Source organism: Coregonus clupeaformis, unplaced genomic scaffold, assembly GCF_020615455.1.
Source record: "Coregonus clupeaformis isolate EN_2021a unplaced genomic scaffold, ASM2061545v1 scaf0443, whole genome shotgun sequence".
NCBI lineage: Eukaryota > Metazoa > Chordata > Actinopteri > Salmoniformes > Salmonidae > Coregonus > Coregonus clupeaformis.
In genome coordinates, this window is record NW_025533898.1 from 25,193 (window position 1) to 42,778 (window position 17,586).

At 40.8% G+C, this 17,586-nt stretch overlaps 2 protein-coding genes across 5 annotated transcripts; both read left to right on the plus strand.

Moving 5' to 3' along the window:
* Positions 1–297: 297 nt before the first annotated feature.
* On the plus strand, positions 298–10,564 carry LOC121533987 (SWI/SNF-related matrix-associated actin-dependent regulator of chromatin subfamily E member 1). 4 transcript variants are annotated; one of them, XM_045215443.1, is made up of 11 exons: positions 310–587; positions 1,653–1,705; positions 2,203–2,255; positions 2,769–2,873; positions 3,782–3,862; positions 4,199–4,330; positions 4,537–4,708; positions 6,326–6,498; positions 8,254–8,355; positions 8,842–9,082; positions 9,295–10,564. In XM_045215443.1, exons 1-11 carry the CDS (start codon positions 418–420, stop codon positions 9,516–9,518), a joined length of 1,506 nt encoding a protein of 501 aa, XP_045071378.1. In that variant the 5' UTR covers positions 310–417; the 3' UTR covers positions 9,519–10,564. The 4 variants fall into 4 exon arrangements, with proteins under 4 accessions (XP_045071379.1, XP_045071378.1, XP_045071381.1 ...); XM_045215445.1 differs by lacking the exon at positions 310–587 and adding an exon at positions 782–901; XM_045215444.1 differs by lacking the exon at positions 4,199–4,330 and having other exon boundaries at positions 298–587.
* Positions 10,565–12,956: 2,392 nt separating this feature from the next.
* Positions 12,957–17,064, plus strand: LOC121566761 (C-C chemokine receptor type 7-like). The gene is made up of 4 exons (XM_045215451.1): positions 12,957–13,033; positions 14,523–14,569; positions 15,012–15,433; positions 15,714–17,064. The coding sequence occupies exons 1-4, from the start codon at positions 13,018–13,020 to the stop codon at positions 16,369–16,371; spliced, it is 1,143 nt and encodes a 380-aa protein (XP_045071386.1). The 5' UTR covers positions 12,957–13,017; the 3' UTR covers positions 16,372–17,064.
* Positions 17,065–17,586: the final 522 nt, after the last annotated feature.

Below are 17,586 nucleotides of genomic sequence, written 5' to 3' on the forward strand. Positions count from 1 at the left end.
AGTAATTCTTCTGCCATAAGCAGTGGCAGCTCAACCTTGGATCAGTGCACCAATGACAAGACCTGTCATCATGTAACTGCAGCAGCATAGTTCAATTAGTGCAGCTTATATGGGTTATGTATAAATTATAAATGGTTAATGAATTCTTGCAATGTCCTCCTTATTGTATGTTCATGTTCATTACAGATTCATTCACAGTTCACTATAGTGAACCAGTGTATTCAGATTATTTGATTCCAAATCAGTAATTGGTTAATTATGAATTTGATAGTCTCAAATTCAGTATTATATTGCAACATCATCACACGTGTATTCATTATGTAGCAATTCCTTTAGTAATATATTGATTGAAAAATGTTAACAATGAAATTAAGTGATTCAATTTAGAGTAGGCTAGCCTTGGGGTGTAATGCAAACATGATGCCCTTAACAGAGGAGAAAGGAATAGTTCTGGAAAATTCTACTGAAATGTGTGTGGACCCCATATCATTTTTTTTTTTTTTCATTCTGAGGACTGTTTCTGCTAGCAAGCTAGCTAAACCTGATTCTAGCCTTACACACACTGGTGGGGGACAAAGGATTTTGGGGTGAGTTTGCTTTCCATTACTTTCACTTGCTTGCTATGTTAACTAACCAAAATATGAAAAGCAATAGTATTCATTAATTGATTTATGTTGAATAGTCTTTCAATTGTATGCCAGGAATTTATGTAAAATGCCACTTTTGTTTGAATAACAGATTTACAGATACATGCAAGGTGATGATGTGACCATTGTGACAGCTCTAGCTAGCAAATAGCTTATTCATATACAGCGTAGGAGGTAGTGGCTATCAAGCTAGCAGGGTGCTTGCTAAATTCTCTGATCCAAGGTTTTTCATGGCAAAATCCACATCCAAAACGGTAGTTTATCTGGTTCGGGTATAGTCACTGTCAATCTGCTGTTTTAACGGTTCAAATCAAAATTGAAATGTTTCAGTGACAGCTAGATAGCTAACGTCAGTTTGCTTTAATCTGAATGCTTAGTAGCTAGCTAATGCTAGCTAGCTGACAACGTAGGCGGAGTATCAAATATAGTATTCTGTATCTTAGCTTTTGTTAAATAATTTAAACTGCAGATTATTCGCCTTCTCCACAAGTTACCAAGCTAACTGATTATGTTATCTACGTTTGCATGCTCATCATCTGCTGATCAGATGGTCCAAGTTAGCCAGCTAGCTAGCTATAGCTAGTAGCTACATAGCAAGTAGTTAGCTCGACGTTACTAGCCTCGCTAGCTAGCACAGCTGGGTGTCAGCCAACTGCGCAAGATGACAGCGCTTTATTTTTCAGCAAATGCATTTCCATTTATCTGCTTTATTTACGTATGTGCAATTATAAGCAAATGCCATTTCAAATAATGTAAGCGATGTTTTTGCACGCGAACAGCTTGCTAGTCGTCACATCAAACCACTGTCATGTTCATGCCTGTCCACTGACACTGTTGTGATGTTGCACATACGTCGCCTGACATCATTTTGGCACCAACATCTCTTTTGTCCTCCCTCTCAAACTACTTACTTTCTTTGCTATTCAATTGTAGAAGGACTGTAATAACAAATGAAGTTAATGAAACACCTAAATGCTTTTCCCCATTATAATGTGTTTATTACAGACCCAATGACTGGAATAAACTGATAGAATTCTTCCTCTCTACCAAGATGTCAAGTAAGAAATTGTTTGCAATTATAAGTTTAGCCATCAGATAATGAAAATATGAGTACTTCTGTTAGGTCTCTGACAAAGCTGGGCAACTATGGCAACAAAAATGTGAATATACAAATGTATATGTTATCACAATAAAACAAATTGAGTTTCAGCATGAAATATTAACTTCTGGTAGCCTATATGATTTCCTAGTGGTCCGAGCTCAGGGTAGAGCAGGCGCAGAGGGGTCACACCACCAACACAAAAATGTATGCACGCATGACTGTAAGTCGCTTTGGATAAAAGCGTCTGCTAAATGGCATATTATTATATTATTATATATTATAGTATTATATAATTGATAGGTTAATAATTCGCCATCATGTATTTGCTGAGAGAGAAATAGAAAATCACAAAATTCATATCTACCTTGATGGGATTGATTTAATCAACAGTGAGAGATGTAAAAGTGGGCTTTTTGCCTCGATTTTAACATCTCACCTTTTCTTTCATAACAGAAAGAGAAAGAGAAAGGCCATATGCCCCTCCCCCTCCCCCAGCCCCTACAACAGTAAGTATTTCTGATGGCACATGGGAAGCCATTTGGAAAGGGATGTCCCATAATAACATTCATCCCGGCTATTATCTTTCCATGTTAACTTGCTACTGTCCATTTTGAGAGGCACACATTTTTTTGGTCTAACTTGTTTTTAAAAGTGGAATCCATTTGGCCATGCAATACAGTATACCCTGCAGATAGTCCTGTTACCACAGTAGAGTTGGTCAATGCAATAGGCTTTGCAGTCTCAGATAATAAGCTCCACTCCCTAAGATGTGAGGGACCATTTATAACATACTGTAGACTATACATTATTTTCATTACAAACAACACTAATGTATAGATAACACTGCTGTCTAGATTATCCTTCATGTTGCTTTAGCATGAGTGCAAGTCTTTTTCAGTTGCTTTTTTCAGCTTTCCAACATTCATGTTTTCACAAGTTTTTCATTGATTTTGTCTTGTTTTACCCCATTATTTGATGTCATTTCTCATCTGTGTTTCTATCTCATTTGTCTCCATCAGCAATTGCCCAACACCCCCGGGTTTGTGGGGTACAACCCATACAGCCATCTGGCTTACAACAACTACAGGCTGGGAGGGACAACAAGCAGCAACAGTCGGGCAACGGTAGGAATATAATGACGTAGCGAAAACACAGGGATAAAATCAGAGAGACACAGACAACTGAAGGAAACGAACGTCAATATTTAAAATAACTGTCTAGTTTGATTGAAACGGCCTAATGTAGCTTGCTTAGTGAAACTCAGTAATAACGTATATGCAGATGTGAGCTATAACAGCTCTTGACAACTTTGATCTTTTGCTTTGTTCAGAAATAGTACTTTTTCCAGTGCTTATAAGAGCAGACATTCTTGCACAGACAGACAGTATGATTCGTCTAACCCATTCCATTACCAAGGCTTTCTGAGATGTATGCCATCCCAACATTCCTCTGCTGCCTCCATCATACTGTGCAGACCGGCCAAGCGTCCATCTGTGTGTATTCAAAATCGCTCGATCCTGCCCTTCAAAGTCTGCATTGCTGACAGCCATGCAAAGTAACCCATGCCATCAGCGTTGCCATGGCATTATAGACCCACTGCTTGGCATGGGTTTCGGCTGCTACGGGAATAATTCAGTCGCTGCATGCAAGATGTGGTTGGCACTCAGATTCTGATAATGGCATTATGTCGCGCAGTGTGCAAATCTCAGCTTTAGGGAGATTTTGTATTTTCTTCAATCAGCGTTACTCAATCATAGTCTCTGTGTGACTTCTGTACACTGGTTGGGCTCAAACAGGATTTAATTTAAAAAAGGCGATTTAACTTATGGTGTTGTAGTTTGATGCATCTTTGTTGGAATTTTTACATATACTTTGTTGAAGGTTGGATGATCAACTATGTGGATGCGTATTTTTCTGCAGGGTGTTTCTCAGTCGAGACTTTGCTTAGTGTAAAGTTGTATGACTAGTCATTTTTAGCACCAGTTGGTGTCCTAACTTTGACTTCTCTAATAAGTGCCTTTTTATTTCCCAGAATTCTTCAGGAATAAACATTCCAAAGCCACCCAAGCCACCAGACAAGCCGTTGATGCCTTACATGCGATATAGTCGCAAGGTAAGTTGTCTACACGCAACATTAGTTAAACACAAACTGCTCCACCGTGCGCACCATTGCAAGACATATTCAAATGCTGTACTATACCCTTACAACACGCAGCACTTTAGCCAGGGTTAGGGACGAGCACTTTTAAGTTAAACTACACATCGTCTGCCCCATGAGTCCACGGAGGTAGGTGTGAACTGTGAAACTTGACATACAGCAGCCTAGTCATTAGGAGTACTACAGACAGACTGGGATATCTCCCTGGAGATGGAGTTTAAACACGGCCTACATAGGTTTGTGACCTATCTGCTTAGAGATAATGAGCCCCTGTCTGGTTCTCATCACCAGGTTTGGGATCAAGTAAAAGCCTCCAATCCCGATCTGAAGCTATGGGAAATTGGGAAGATAATCGGTGGCATGTGGAGGGACCTCACTGATGAGGAGAAACAGGATTACTTGAATGATTACGAAGCAGAGAAGGTTTGTTTTACCGGGGTGTTTATTTACGGGGTTGTTATGGGTGACCAGTAACAAGTGTCTCCAACAGTTGTCAGAAGGGTCCCTCCAGTCATCATTCCTTCCTTTGTAAAAATACTGAGTAACTTTTCTTCAATGTTGAATAGTTTGTTTTGCATTGAAGGGGCACGTGTCTCTCCCTTTGTTACATCTGTGTCTCTCCTCTACAGATTGAGTACAATGAGAGCATGAAAGCCTACCACAACTCTCCAGCCTACCTTGCTTACGTCAACGCTAAGAGCCGTGCCGAGGCTGCTCTGGAGGAGGAAAGCCGACAGCGCCAGTCTCGTCTCGACAAGGGCGAGCCATACATGAGTATCCAGCCAGCAGACGACCCAGACGGTAAGACACTCTCAGCACTACTAGTATTACCATGTCAGTCACACTCTGGTTCCCACACCATGTTTCAGCAACTGTGACATCACCTTGGTGTCAATTTCAATCCCTCCTCTCTTTGTCACACTTGCTACTTCACCATATAGGCCACACTCCATTTCAGCTCTGTAGTATAAGTCTGGGCCCTGTATTTGAGATCAATGGCTTCAATGAGTTCCAGCAAGGAACAAGGCAACACACATCACATAGAAAACTGGACTTCTGAGTTACACCCTATACGAAATGATCCTTGTCTCGGATCGAGCTGGATAATGGTTTACAGGAAATGCATAAAAAAACTTGTGGTAATTGGAAACACCCAAGATATAAAAATGTAATAATTAGTATCCCTATGGGTTACGTTCTCAACAAGCTGCACGTACATTGATGACTTCAAAAAGATTTGCCACATGAGTTGCTTTATAGACATTTGAAACCCCACCTCTTTAAGGAATACCTGGGATAGGATAAAGTAATCCTTCTACCCCCCCTTACCCCACCCCACCCCCCAAAAAAAAGTGGTTATCCCACTGGCTATAAGGTGAATGCACCAATTTGTAAGTCGCTCTGGATAAGAGTGTCTGCTAAATGACGTAAATGTAAATGTAAAATAGATACAGAGAATGGGGAGAGTCTGAACAAATTGTTCTGTTGGTTTTGGAGAAAAAGCACCAAACAATTATAAGTGAAGATCAACCAATGGAACAAGGCGTTGGATGAAGATGATGATCATTTTCGAATGACGTCTTTCTCCACCATAAAATGTATGATGTCAATATGAAGCCAAAATTGTATTTCTTGCTCTCAAATGCACAGACAATCAAATGCACCCATTGCTATTTTCAAAGGGTAGCATCCTTCACAGACTTCAAATGAAATGGGTGTTTGACTACTGCAATAAATCACTTTATTTATTTTGTTTTAGATTTTTTGTCAATTTAAGGACTTTTGGCCTAACGTGGAATAAATGAATTCTCCATGTGTTCAATAAGAAGTTGACCTTATTAAAGAGACAATTTCTTCTCCTACATTTATGACATACTTTGATGTTAGTATTATAGAGGACAGCTTAATTTGACCCTGGATCTTTAAAGAAAAGTGTCATGTACTTATAGCTTGGATGTTCACTTAGTTTCGCAATATCTTCTACTTTTTCTAAGAAATAGTAAGAGCACGAGCGCCAGTAAAAACCACTAAGACGTTTCTGGAGTAAATGTGTAAGGTTTTTGAGATTTAGGGAGAGAGAAAGATGAATCTTTAACTCTCTACCCACACATGAATGTCATTTCACCATTCACCACAACAATGTTGAAACTCCCTTTGTAAATGTGTATAAGTATATTCATACAACAAACATGTAAACAGCCAACTATGCAGACATTTCCTACTGATATAAATGATTTAAACAAACGTAGGTATATAAATATTAAGATATGTCAGATCAGATTTATTTCCTGATGCCTACGACCTCTATACTTGTTGGGTGAGAACTCCGCTCTGTACCCATTGACAGTTGTATTCATTGAGAGTGCCCAAACTAGCCCACATAGCACCCGCCACGTACCCTTTCATTCTCTTTCCCAGATTACGACGACGGATTCTCCATGAAGCACTCGGCCGCCGCCCGTTTCCAGCGCAACCACCGTCTGATCAGCGAGATCCTGAGCGAGAGCGTGGTCCCCGACGTGCGCTCCGTCGTCACTACCGCCCGCATGCAGGTCTTAAAACGGCAGGTCCAGTCTCTGATGGTGCACCAGGTATGCTACGCTGGGTCTGTCAGTCTTCCTAGATACATATACAGTACCAGTCAAAAGTTTGGACACACCTACTCATTCAAGGGTTTGTCTTTATTGTTACTATTTTTTACATTGTATAATAATAGTGAAGATATCAAAACTATGAAATAACACATATGGAATCATGTAGTAACCAAAGAAGTGTTAAACAATATTTTATATTTGAGATTCTTCAAATAGCCACCCTTTGCCTTGATGACAGCTTTGCACACTTGGCTTTCTCTCAACCAGCTTCACCTGGAATGCTTTTCCAACAGTCTTGAAGGAGTTCCCACATATGCTGAGCACTTGTTGGCTGCTTTTCCTTCACTCTGCCGTCCGACTCATCCCAAATCATCTCAATTGGGTTGAGGTCGGGGGATTGTGGAGGCCAGGTCATCTGATGCAGCACTCCATCACTCTCCTTCTTGGTAAAATACCCATTACACAGTCTGGAGGTGTGTTGGGTCATTGTCCTGTTGAAAAACAAATGATAGTCCCACTAAGCCCAAACCAGATGCTATGGCGTATCGCTGCAGAATGCTGTGGTAGCCATGCTGGTTAAGTGTGCCTTGAATTCTAAATAAATTACAGACAGTGTCACCAGCAAAGCACACCCACACCATAACCCCTCCTCCTCCTTGCTTTACGGTGGGAACTACACATGCAGATATCATCCGTTCACCCACACCGTGTCTCACAAAGACGGTTTGAATCAGAAATCTCACATTTGGACACCAGACCAAAGGACAAATTTCCACCGGTCTAATGTCCATTGCTCGTGTTTCTTGGACCAAGCAGGTCTCTTCTTCTTATTGGTGTCCTTTAGTAGTGGTTTCTTTGCAGCAATTTGACCATGAAGGCCTGATTCACACAGGCCCCTCTGAACAGTTGATGTTGAGATGTGTCTGTTATTTGAACTCTGTGAAGCATTTATTTGGGCTGCATTTTCTGAGGCTGGTAACTCTAATAAACGTATGCTCTGCAGCAGAGGTAACTCTGGGTCTTCCTTTCCTGTGGCGGTCCTCATGAGAGCCAGTTTCATCATAGTGCTTGATGGTTTTTGCGACTGCACTTGAAGAAACTTTCAAAGTTATTGAAATGTTCCTTATTGACTGACCTTCATGTCTTAAAGTAATGATGGACTGTCGTTTCTGTTTGCTTATTTGAGCTGTTCTTGCCATAATATGGACTTGGTCTTTTACCAAATAGGGCTAACTTCTGATTGGCTCAAACACATTAAGAAGGAAATAAATTCCACAAATTAACTTTTAAGAAGGCACACCTGTTAATTTTAATGCATTCCAGGTGATTACCTCATGAAGCTGGTTGAGAGAATGCCAAGAGTGTGCAAAGCTGTCATCAAGGCAAAGGGTGGCTATTTGAAGAATCTCAAATATAAAATATATTTTGATTTGTTTAACACTTTTTTGGTTACTACATGATTCCATATGTGTTATTTCATAGTTTTGATGTCTTCACTATTATTCTACAATGTAAAAAATAGTAAAAATAAAGAAAAACCCTTGAATGAGTAGGTGTGTCCAAACTTTTGACTGGTAGTGTAGATGTTACTATACCTAGCCCTATCATGTTGGATGTTCCCAGTCATGGTGTTATTGTCATGGTAACCTGGATATCTGATCCTTTCTCCTTATTTGATAATTCAGTAATGATTAAAAACATGTAATCAGTCAGGTAAATTGACAGGTCTCTCTCTGTGTGTCTGGTCCACAGAGGAAGCTAGAGGCAGAGCTACTTCAGATTGAAGACCGCCACCAGGACAAGAAAAGGAAATTCATTGATGCCACGGAGTCTTTCACCAGCGAGCTGAAAAGGGTATGGAATCATCATCTAGGAACTTGTATGCAATCCATTGTGTTGCACATAGTAAATATTACAGTGTTGACCTCAGGCTATGTGCAATGGGCCAGTTCTGTATTGTAGAGATCCGCAGCTGCTAACTTTATCCATGTGTATTGGCTAACATGCGGCGTCATCACTTAGAATTTGTAGACTGACTCGTTGCAGTTCTGAATCCAGATACTGCACTGTATAGTGAATACACTGTGTTGTCCATACCCCAGGTGGCGCCATTTACTTAGAGTCAATTTACTTCCTCTGCTTCACAATGGGCAATTCAATGTAGTATTATTGTAGAGGAAACAGGAACTGTGCCAAATCTGATCAAGGTATACTCACTAATCACAGTCCATGTTACTAATCACAGTTGCACAGGTGTGAGATTGATTGTGAGATTAATAGCATTAATCCCCAGCATTAATCCCCGGTGGGAGACTCAACATGTTGCCACTCTGTGCCCAGCTGTGTTGTATGAAAGTGGAGGTGGACATGGAGAAGATATCTGCAGAGGTTGCTGCGGCAGAGGAGGCATCCCGCAAGCGTATGTCGGAGCGGGAGAAAGAGGCATCCACGTCCTCTAGCCTGGAGGAGGAGCAGAAACCAGTTGGTCCGTCAAACAGCAGCAAAAGCCAGCATGAGTCTGTCAGTGACAGCAGCAACAAGGAGAGAGAGGAGACGGAACCCAGCCTCATGGATACTGGTGGTGAGGCCCAACAGTATTAATAACTAAACTGTATGGTTTTTTAATGTATGGTTCTGGTCAGGTCCCCTGAGTTAGGTTTTCTCTCTTGGGTAGATGCTTCTCTTGGTAGATTGACTGCTAAGCGCATTTTACAACGTTATTTTCACGTTTGAAAGTAAATTGGTACAAACGTGTTTGCTGTCTGCTAATATTTCCTGCTTTCTTGGTTACAGAGAAGTCAAAAGCCTCGGAGGAGTCGGCGGCTCGTCCTGACAGTGAGGTTGAGGAGGGTGCGCCGTCAGAGGACAAGGAGAGTGTTCCGGAAGGGGTGATGGAGGAGGGCACCAGTGACAGTAACACGGGGTCGGAGACCACCTCTGCCGTGACGGAGGACGCCCCGCCCAGCGAGCCAGCAGCCTCAGAAGGGCCCAGCAGGGCACGCCCTGCCGCCCACTGAGGAGTCAACCTCTGACCTTTGGGCCGAGAAATGTCCATGATGTGTCACTCCATCTCTTCAGTCACACTCAGATGATAACACATTGTACATTATCATCTATGTGAAAAAATCTGTGTTTAGATGGGCTTTATTTCAAATGTGAAGTTTTATGCAATTGGTTGAATCTTCGGAGCTCTGTTGACAGGGTCAAAATGGATCTGCTGTCAATTTGCAAAGCGCTTCAAGTCTGCAAAGCAAAGTAATTATCCCAACGAAAATGAATGACATCTAAATTGAGTCACAATAAGCCCACGTGAATTCACCGTATTTCCATCACAGACCACGGTGGCAGTCGAAACCAACCATCCATCCTGTCAATATATCAAAACATATCTCCTGTCTTATTCAATGGTACTATATCTGGCAGACACCAGATCTTACCGATTGAGGCTGGTTGTAAAAACTGTCACAAAAAATAAGTTGTTCAATGTTTAATTACTTGTTCTTTATAGTGTAATGTTATTGTTGCTTTCAATTTTATTTTTGCATGGTGTCGCAACTCCTCAAATGAAAGAGTTTGCTTAGTAGACTCTGGCCGATATTTTTTTATGTTTACTCGTAAGTATCAGTATTAAGTGACAGTATTGTCTCAGGAGTTAGTAGAAATAAGTCGTTGTTTTCATTATTTATTATTATTCTTGTGTATTGTGAGTCCTGGGCCCAGTCCATCCGTCCACCAACCTGTTGTATGCTAGGAGTTCATCCATGCTGTACAATGCTCTACCAGTCAGTGTTCTAAAGTCTGCTAGCTCTCAATCAAATCAAAAGCTGTATGCTTAGAACAACCTTTCAGTGTTATGTGATTTTGATCAGTAGTACAGTGTTCAACCCAGAACAAACTCTTAAATGTTAATATGCAATGTAATAAGCAGTGTTACAAGGTTTGCTTGAACGTGAGTGGTTTTTAATCTCATCCTAAAGCAACTTGAGCAGAGCGAGTCATCAACATACCGTCTTAAAATCGATTTTGTTTGACATATTTATACCAATAAACTTTTCTACCCTGACATGACGTTTGTTTTCAATGTCTCACGCGGTGTGTATAGAATGGTAATCATTTAAGGTGGTTCATATTAACAGTTCCCAAACTCAGGCTGAGGTGACAGAGGATAATTCCATTTTGGAATTGTGACCTATTTGAACTGGCCAGCTTTTATGAGACATAAAAAACTCTAGGCAGAATGTGGTACACTTCCAACGGCTTATCATATACAATCTATGGCACCCAATACTGATGATAGATTTGATACTATCTGTAAAAGATGTGGTCATCTGGTCTGTGTCTGATCTGCAAGGTACAAGGAAGTGGGTGAGATGAAAAGGAATTTGCATTGGTTTCCTGTTTTCAATGTAGCACCGCTCTTTCCAGCTGTCTGAGGTAGTGTTATCTTTTGTAGTTACCATGTTTTAAACTACAGTATTTATATTGTATTGACCTGATGTGAGCAAGAGAGACAGGTAGAAGATAAACAGAGAAAAGAGACTCCACGTGCATGAACCACACGAGCTGCCCCATAGAATTTGAATTAGTGGAAAAGACATTCCCATTCAAATCAACATTCCATGATGGGTGGACCGTTGACCTATTGAGTTTACTCCCCCCCCCCCTCACAATAATTACATTTCAATGAGCAGCCTTCTGCAATAGTGATGAGATTTGTCACAGCTTTATTGTAGCTGCAGAGGTGCACAGTTGCCACCCTGCAGCAGTCACCTGGATGCACAGAACTGTGGTTAGTGTTTCTTGCTGGGTTCCTTTCCTGAGCACAGTGAAAACTCAAAGCCGCAACCGCACAGGCAGACAGGTGTGCAGCTTGTGCAGAGTTGGGGAGAGTAGAGGAGAATAAGACTGAACGTGACCTTTACTGACCAAGGTAAACCAAGACAGCAGTCGAACTGCCACCACTGCCTAAACAAAAGTGTTGTGGTGGTAAACACACAATGACAAACGTATACTGTATGAGTATTGGTTTTACTTTTGGAGAAATTACTGAGACTTTTGTGTAAATCACTCATTTGTCGAGGTTGTCAAAGGGGACATGAAGAAACATTAGTATCTCTCTAATATTTTGGATTAAACACACATAAAGCATTGATTGTAATGAATCTGTCTGTATGTCGCTCTGGATAAGAGTGTCTGCTAAATGACTAAAAATGTTAAATGTAAATGTCTCACCTTAGAAGTACTCTACATATCAGCCACTTGCTCTGGGAGGCCTGTTTTGTAGTTGTTGGTTTGGCAAACATCCAGAATTGGTAAGACACTTAAAAAGAGTCCCTTCAATGCATGCTGTTTACAGAATGAGCATCCATCTTGTTTGTTACTTAACTGTGCAGTAAATACTGTTCAGTATTTTTTAAAAGTTATATTTGTACTTTTATTCTCGCTAAATGTAACTCAAAGTGGGGTATTTGCTATGATAAAGATTTCATTTTAATACAGACTTTGTAATACAGCCTTTTCATCCAACAGATTATAACCCTTTTGGTCCCAGACGGTTCTAAATGGAACCCAAAATAGTTCTACCTGGAGCCAAAAAGGGTTCTACCTGGAGCCAAAAAGGGTTCTACCTGGAACCAAAAAGGTTTCTCCTATGGGGACAGTCGAAGAACCCTTTTGGAACCCTTTTTCTAAGAGTACATACAGTACATCTATTGTAATGATAAGCAGTAAGCCCTGTCTAACCTTCCTCAATGCTCCACCTGAAAGGACAGGCAGGTGTGGGGATAAACTGCAGACAATAGAAAATAGTAGACAAAAGTAGAAAATACAATTAAAATCAATGTCTAATGGCTTTTAATCTAACATCAGCTGTAAACTCAGTCAGAGATGGCATGGCCAATTTCATCAACATCTAAGCCTATTGATAAGTAATGGGGTTGTAATGGCGAGGTGAGAAACCAAATCTATACCAATTTAGGGCCTAAATATTGTGTTCTCAATGAACTGATGTAGCCTATTCTTCACTGTAGACTAAAAATAAACATAAGTCTTAACAGCACAAGCGCAATGGTGTTATCTTTCTAGTGACTGTGGGTTGAAAATAGAACAGACGATACATTTTCCCTTGACCACTGCGGTCACTAAGATATTTGTGTGTCTGAGTGTCTGTGCTGAACATCATGAACACTAATTTCCTCTCATAGGGTGCAATAGCTGTATGCAACAGTTCAGGTAGTAAATCACAAACTACAAGCAGGGATGCAGTAGCTTCTCTCTGTACTGTCATACAAATTATAATACCGAGAATAGTTTATTAGCCAACAAAATTTGCATTCACTCTCATTCCTAATAATTGTTTTTCATTAGACACCCAGGGGAGTAAAGGTGTCTTTTTTTTTTAGCTTAGTTCAAAGGGGAAACTAGCACCTCACACAACCTCATCTAGACTAGCAGGCTGTCTCTCTACTTTCACAACCTGTGTACTGAGAGAAAGCACAGTTGTAACTCTCAATCAACATGACCTCTGTCAAAGGTGAGCACATCATTCAATGTTTTATGCATTTTCATAACTGTGGAAAAGTGATTTGAACATCTTACTACTGTAATGTAAACCATCTAATTAATGTATTTTAAATAGTTGATTATTCATAGGATATTAGCTTCCTGCAATTTTCCAACTAATAAGAACAAACACTTGAATCAAAAGGAATATAAATACTTTGTCCAAAAAATAAATAGATAAATAAATATGTTTTATAAAAGTAGGGGTAATGTTGAATTAAATTACTAAAAAGGCACTATTATGGGGCAAGTTTAGCAAAACAGTGTGTCAAGTCAATTGCTGCATGCACGTAGACAATGATATACATAAATAGTAGACATGCTTCCATTAGGTAAACGTAGTATATGTGATGTAGGGTGCTAAGAGGGAAAGGCTGATAACAAGCCATACAGCTGTATAGCTACAGTAGGCTGTAATCATAACATTTTGCTTTTACTTCTTATTAACACAATATCAGTGAATCACTGACATCCGCTGCCTTTGTTTAATTAATGGTTTTTAACTGTTAATTCACTTTTTTAAGTGTTTCAAATCAATTGAGTATAGAAATACTAGTGCTGAAACTGGAACCGGGTTTGTAAGACTGAGATGGTTGCAGGTACAGCCCCGGTTTCCTCATGATACGTTTCGTAATAGAGTCACTCCTGTTTTGAAGGTTTGAGAATTTCCAGTTTTCTGATAATGTGATGAGCCAAAGGGGGATTTTTGTTTCTTTGTTTCTTTTTCTCTCTTTAGAAAAAAATGATAGTTTTAATGCTTTTCATATTTGGATATGCTATGATTTCTTTGAACAACCAATAAATTGGTGCATCCCCTTCTGTTACTACCAGATGTCCTTACTATGTCTTTGTTGCACAAAAGGGGTCCTCAATTACATTAATCCGTGGGACGATTTTTTCTTGAGTGGATGGTCAGTGGGCTGGAACCTAGTTATAAATGATTTGTACACTCCAAATTAACTGCAAAAATCTCAAACAGATATAGCATTTGACAAAAACAGAATAATTTCAAACCTTGATTATATTGGGATACGATCACATATGCCTCTCTATTTATGCATGGGAATACTTGGGAACAGATTTTCTAAATTAAAATCCCTTTGAGCTGATTTCCTGGTGATTTTACAGTGTTTTATGTCCAACAACAAACATTTTATGCTAAGAAAACTTGGGGGGCCAAATAAAATCACCTGTGGGATGGATTTGGCCTGCTGGCCGCTTATTGGGGAACCCTGCGGTACAATCTAAATACTTAAACAGTTGAGACAACTCAGATTAATTATTGACACTTATAAAAACAATTTATGCTAATAACAAGGGACATCAACCCCCATGTATCATCATAAGTGACGTGTCTTGAACTCTTTCCAAAGGTTGTTCTTATAGTCAACTAACATATCAGTCTATTTATCAATCAACTGGTACTCTAGAGCTTTAACCACACCTTATCTGATTTTCAGACATTCAAGTCTTAGTACCAGCTCTACTGATCTGGACCTACTTTGACGTAAGAACAATGGATGAACACAATCTTCAGTATACCATATCATACAATATCATTTATATGAAGTATCAATAGTCTTTAGATAATCTTTTTCAGACAATCAATTAACTGATATGTTGATAACTCACTTAATAACATGACACATACTCTACCCACAGAAACACACAAACACTACACTGGTACTAACCACAGTCTTTCATTCAAGAGCATACTGTATAGCACTACTTCTTCTCAGGAAATGGTATACTCATTTGAAAGCATGCCAGTTTATCAAGGGGCCGGATGCAGGGTACATTGTGTCTGCTTTATTTTGGACACAGTTTACTGAACCTGAACCAAACACTAATATATTTCAATTACATTTTATTTGAATTCAAGGCATACGATTACACCAGTCAATCATCAATTACCCTGATTTACAGTATGCCCCATTGTCTTTTTTCAGATTTGCTTCTCTCAGAATGAAAACGTCACTACAGAGTCCACTGAATACACTGATTACCCCACGGACAAGAATGACTTGGATTATGACCATTGGTCCCAGCAATGCCTGAAGGAATCCAACCGCCACTTCCGCTCCTGGTTCATGCCCACCTTCTACTCCCTCATCTGTTTCCTCGGTCTGGTCGGTAACATCCTGGTAATCGGTACCTACGTCTACTTCAACCGACTGAAGACTGGGACCGATGTGTTCCTGCTCAGCCTGTCCGTTGCCGACCTGCTGTTTGCCGTGTCGTTGCCCCTCTGGGCGACCAACTCCATGACGGAATGGGTGCTGGGGCTGTTCATCTGCAAGGCCATGCACACCATCTATAAGGTCAGCTTCTACAGCGGCATGTTCCTACTCACCTCCATCAGCGTGGACAGGTACGTTATTGCAAATGTGAACGTGTTCTCAAAGACTAACCTGGTTAAATAAAAGCCTGAGAACAATCTGTTTGGTCGAAACGTGTTGCAGTATGCGTCCTGCTGTGACCTAATAGGCTGATCTGCTCCTATCTCTGCTCTGACCTAATAGGCTGATCTGCTCCTATCTCTGCTGTGACCTAATAGGCTGATCTGCTCCTATCGCTGTAAATAGTTGTGTATGGTTCACTAAAGTATTATGTGCAATATAAAAGCCTACTTTTTGTCATTTTTCCGACAGGTACTTCGCCATCTCCAAGGCCGTCTCTGCCCACCGCCACCGCTCCACGGCAGTGTTCATCAGCAAGGTGACCTCTGTGGCCATCTGGGTGACGGCGCTGGTCTTCTCCATGCCCGAGATGTCCTACACCACCATCAGCAACAAGACCTGCACCCCCTACGCCGCCGGCTCAGACCAGGTGCGCGTGGGCATCCAGGTGAGCCAGATGGTCCTGGGGTTCGTTCTGCCGCTCCTAATCATGGCCTTCTGTTACGGTGCCATTGTGAAGACCCTGTGCCAGGCCCGGAGCTTCGAGAAGAACAAGGCCATCAAGGTGATCTTGGCTGTGGTGGCGGTCTTCCTGCTCTGCCAGGTGCCCTATAATGTGGTACTGCTGCTGACCACTCTCGCCGCGGTCAATGGGGGCAGCGACGACTGCACCTACGACAACAGCCTCCTCTACGCCTCTGACATCACCCAGTTCCTGGCTTTCCTGAGGTGCAGCCTCAACCCCTTTGTATACGCGTTCATCGGGGTGAAGTTCCGCCGCGACCTCCTGAAGCTGCTGAAGGATCTGGGCTGTTTGAGCCAGGAGAGATTCTTCCAGTACACCTGCGGCAAGAGGAGGAGCTCAGCGGCCGCCATGGAAACCGAGACCACAACCACTTTCTCCCCCTAAAGCTGCCAATGCTGCCTAATCTGTCAGCCTTTTCAACATGGACAAGACCTTTTACCTATGTTTATTTCAGATTATTTTTAAAATGTTTGCTTGTAAGTGTTCTATAGGTCACTGAAAAGGTCTAAATGACATATATGTTTGATGTAGACAGAGAGCCTGCATCGAGAACATCATGAGAGTGTGCCTTGGTCTCCCCCCTCAGAACCACATGCACCTGGAGCACAAGCTGCAGAGGGGCTTCCTGCCTCGCCACGACAACCGTATTTACAAAGATGTGGCTACCAAGACCAAGATGGTCCTAAGCAACGGTTACCACGCCTCCCAACAGAATGGTGTCTGCGCACATGTGGTGAAAGAGGCAACGATTGGATAATGGCTGCAGATTAGGTCTCTGTCATCACAGGGAAGATTCTAGAAGTGTCCACAGCCATAGAGAAACAATTACATCCATAGTTTAGTTTACTAACTGTAAGTCGCTCTGGATAAATGTCTGAAATGTAAATGTAAATGTATCAGGCAGCTTACTTGTCGTCACCAGGTATTGATTTAGATCAAGTCTGTACCATTCAATTTTTTCCCGTTATAGAGCTGCCAGTGGAGGACCATCACTGTAAATACTCAATGTCTTTGTATTATTTCTGTGTTGTTTTGAGTCTTATTTTCAAAGTATTGTAAATAAAAAAGTGTACTCTGGTCTCTGAGCTGTCATTTGACCACTTGTTCAATTGACCACTTGTTCAACAACCCACATGAAAAAATAATAAAGGATACTATGGTATAAATACTGTAGTATTCACTGTAGTGTTTTTGCGGACTTTACTGTAGTATTCACTGCAGTGTTTTTGCGTACTTTACTGTAGTATTTACTATAGTGTTTACTGTAGTATACTGTATACTGTAGTATTTACAGTTAACTATAGTATAAATACTGTAGTAAAAGGAAGCTGTAGTATATACTATAGTAATTAATGTGGTGTTTTTGCGGATTGTACTATACTGTAGTATTTACTGTATTGTTTTTGCAGACTGTAGTATACTGTAGTATTTACTGTAGTGTTTTTGAAGACTGTAGTATACTGTAGTATTTACTGTTTTTGCAGAAGTGTTTTTGTTTTACTGTCTTTGAAATAGAAGTGGAGGCTTTCTCCTTCAGGAAACCTACTGGAGAAATACTAAAACAGGACATTTTTCATAACCTGTAGGTAGGTAGGATTG

Bases quoted from the DNA above. Each gene is read 5' to 3' on its own strand.
- LOC121533987 (XM_045215443.1), top strand. From the start codon at position 418: ATGATGCCCTTAACAGAGGAGAAAGGAATAGTTCTGGAAAATTCTACT. The intron at 2,256-2,768 runs GTAAGTATTTCT...TGTCTCCATCAG, and splicing joins CTCCCCCAGCCCCTACAACA to CAATTGCCCAACACCCCCGG. The intron at 9,083-9,294 runs GTGAGGCCCAAC...TCTTGGTTACAG, and splicing joins CAGCCTCATGGATACTGGTG to AGAAGTCAAAAGCCTCGGAG.
- LOC121566761 (XM_045215451.1), top strand. The intron at 14,570-15,011 runs GTAAGAACAATG...GTCTTTTTTCAG, and splicing joins TGATCTGGACCTACTTTGAC to ATTTGCTTCTCTCAGAATGA. The intron at 15,434-15,713 runs GTACGTTATTGC...TTTTTCCGACAG, and splicing joins ACCTCCATCAGCGTGGACAG to GTACTTCGCCATCTCCAAGG.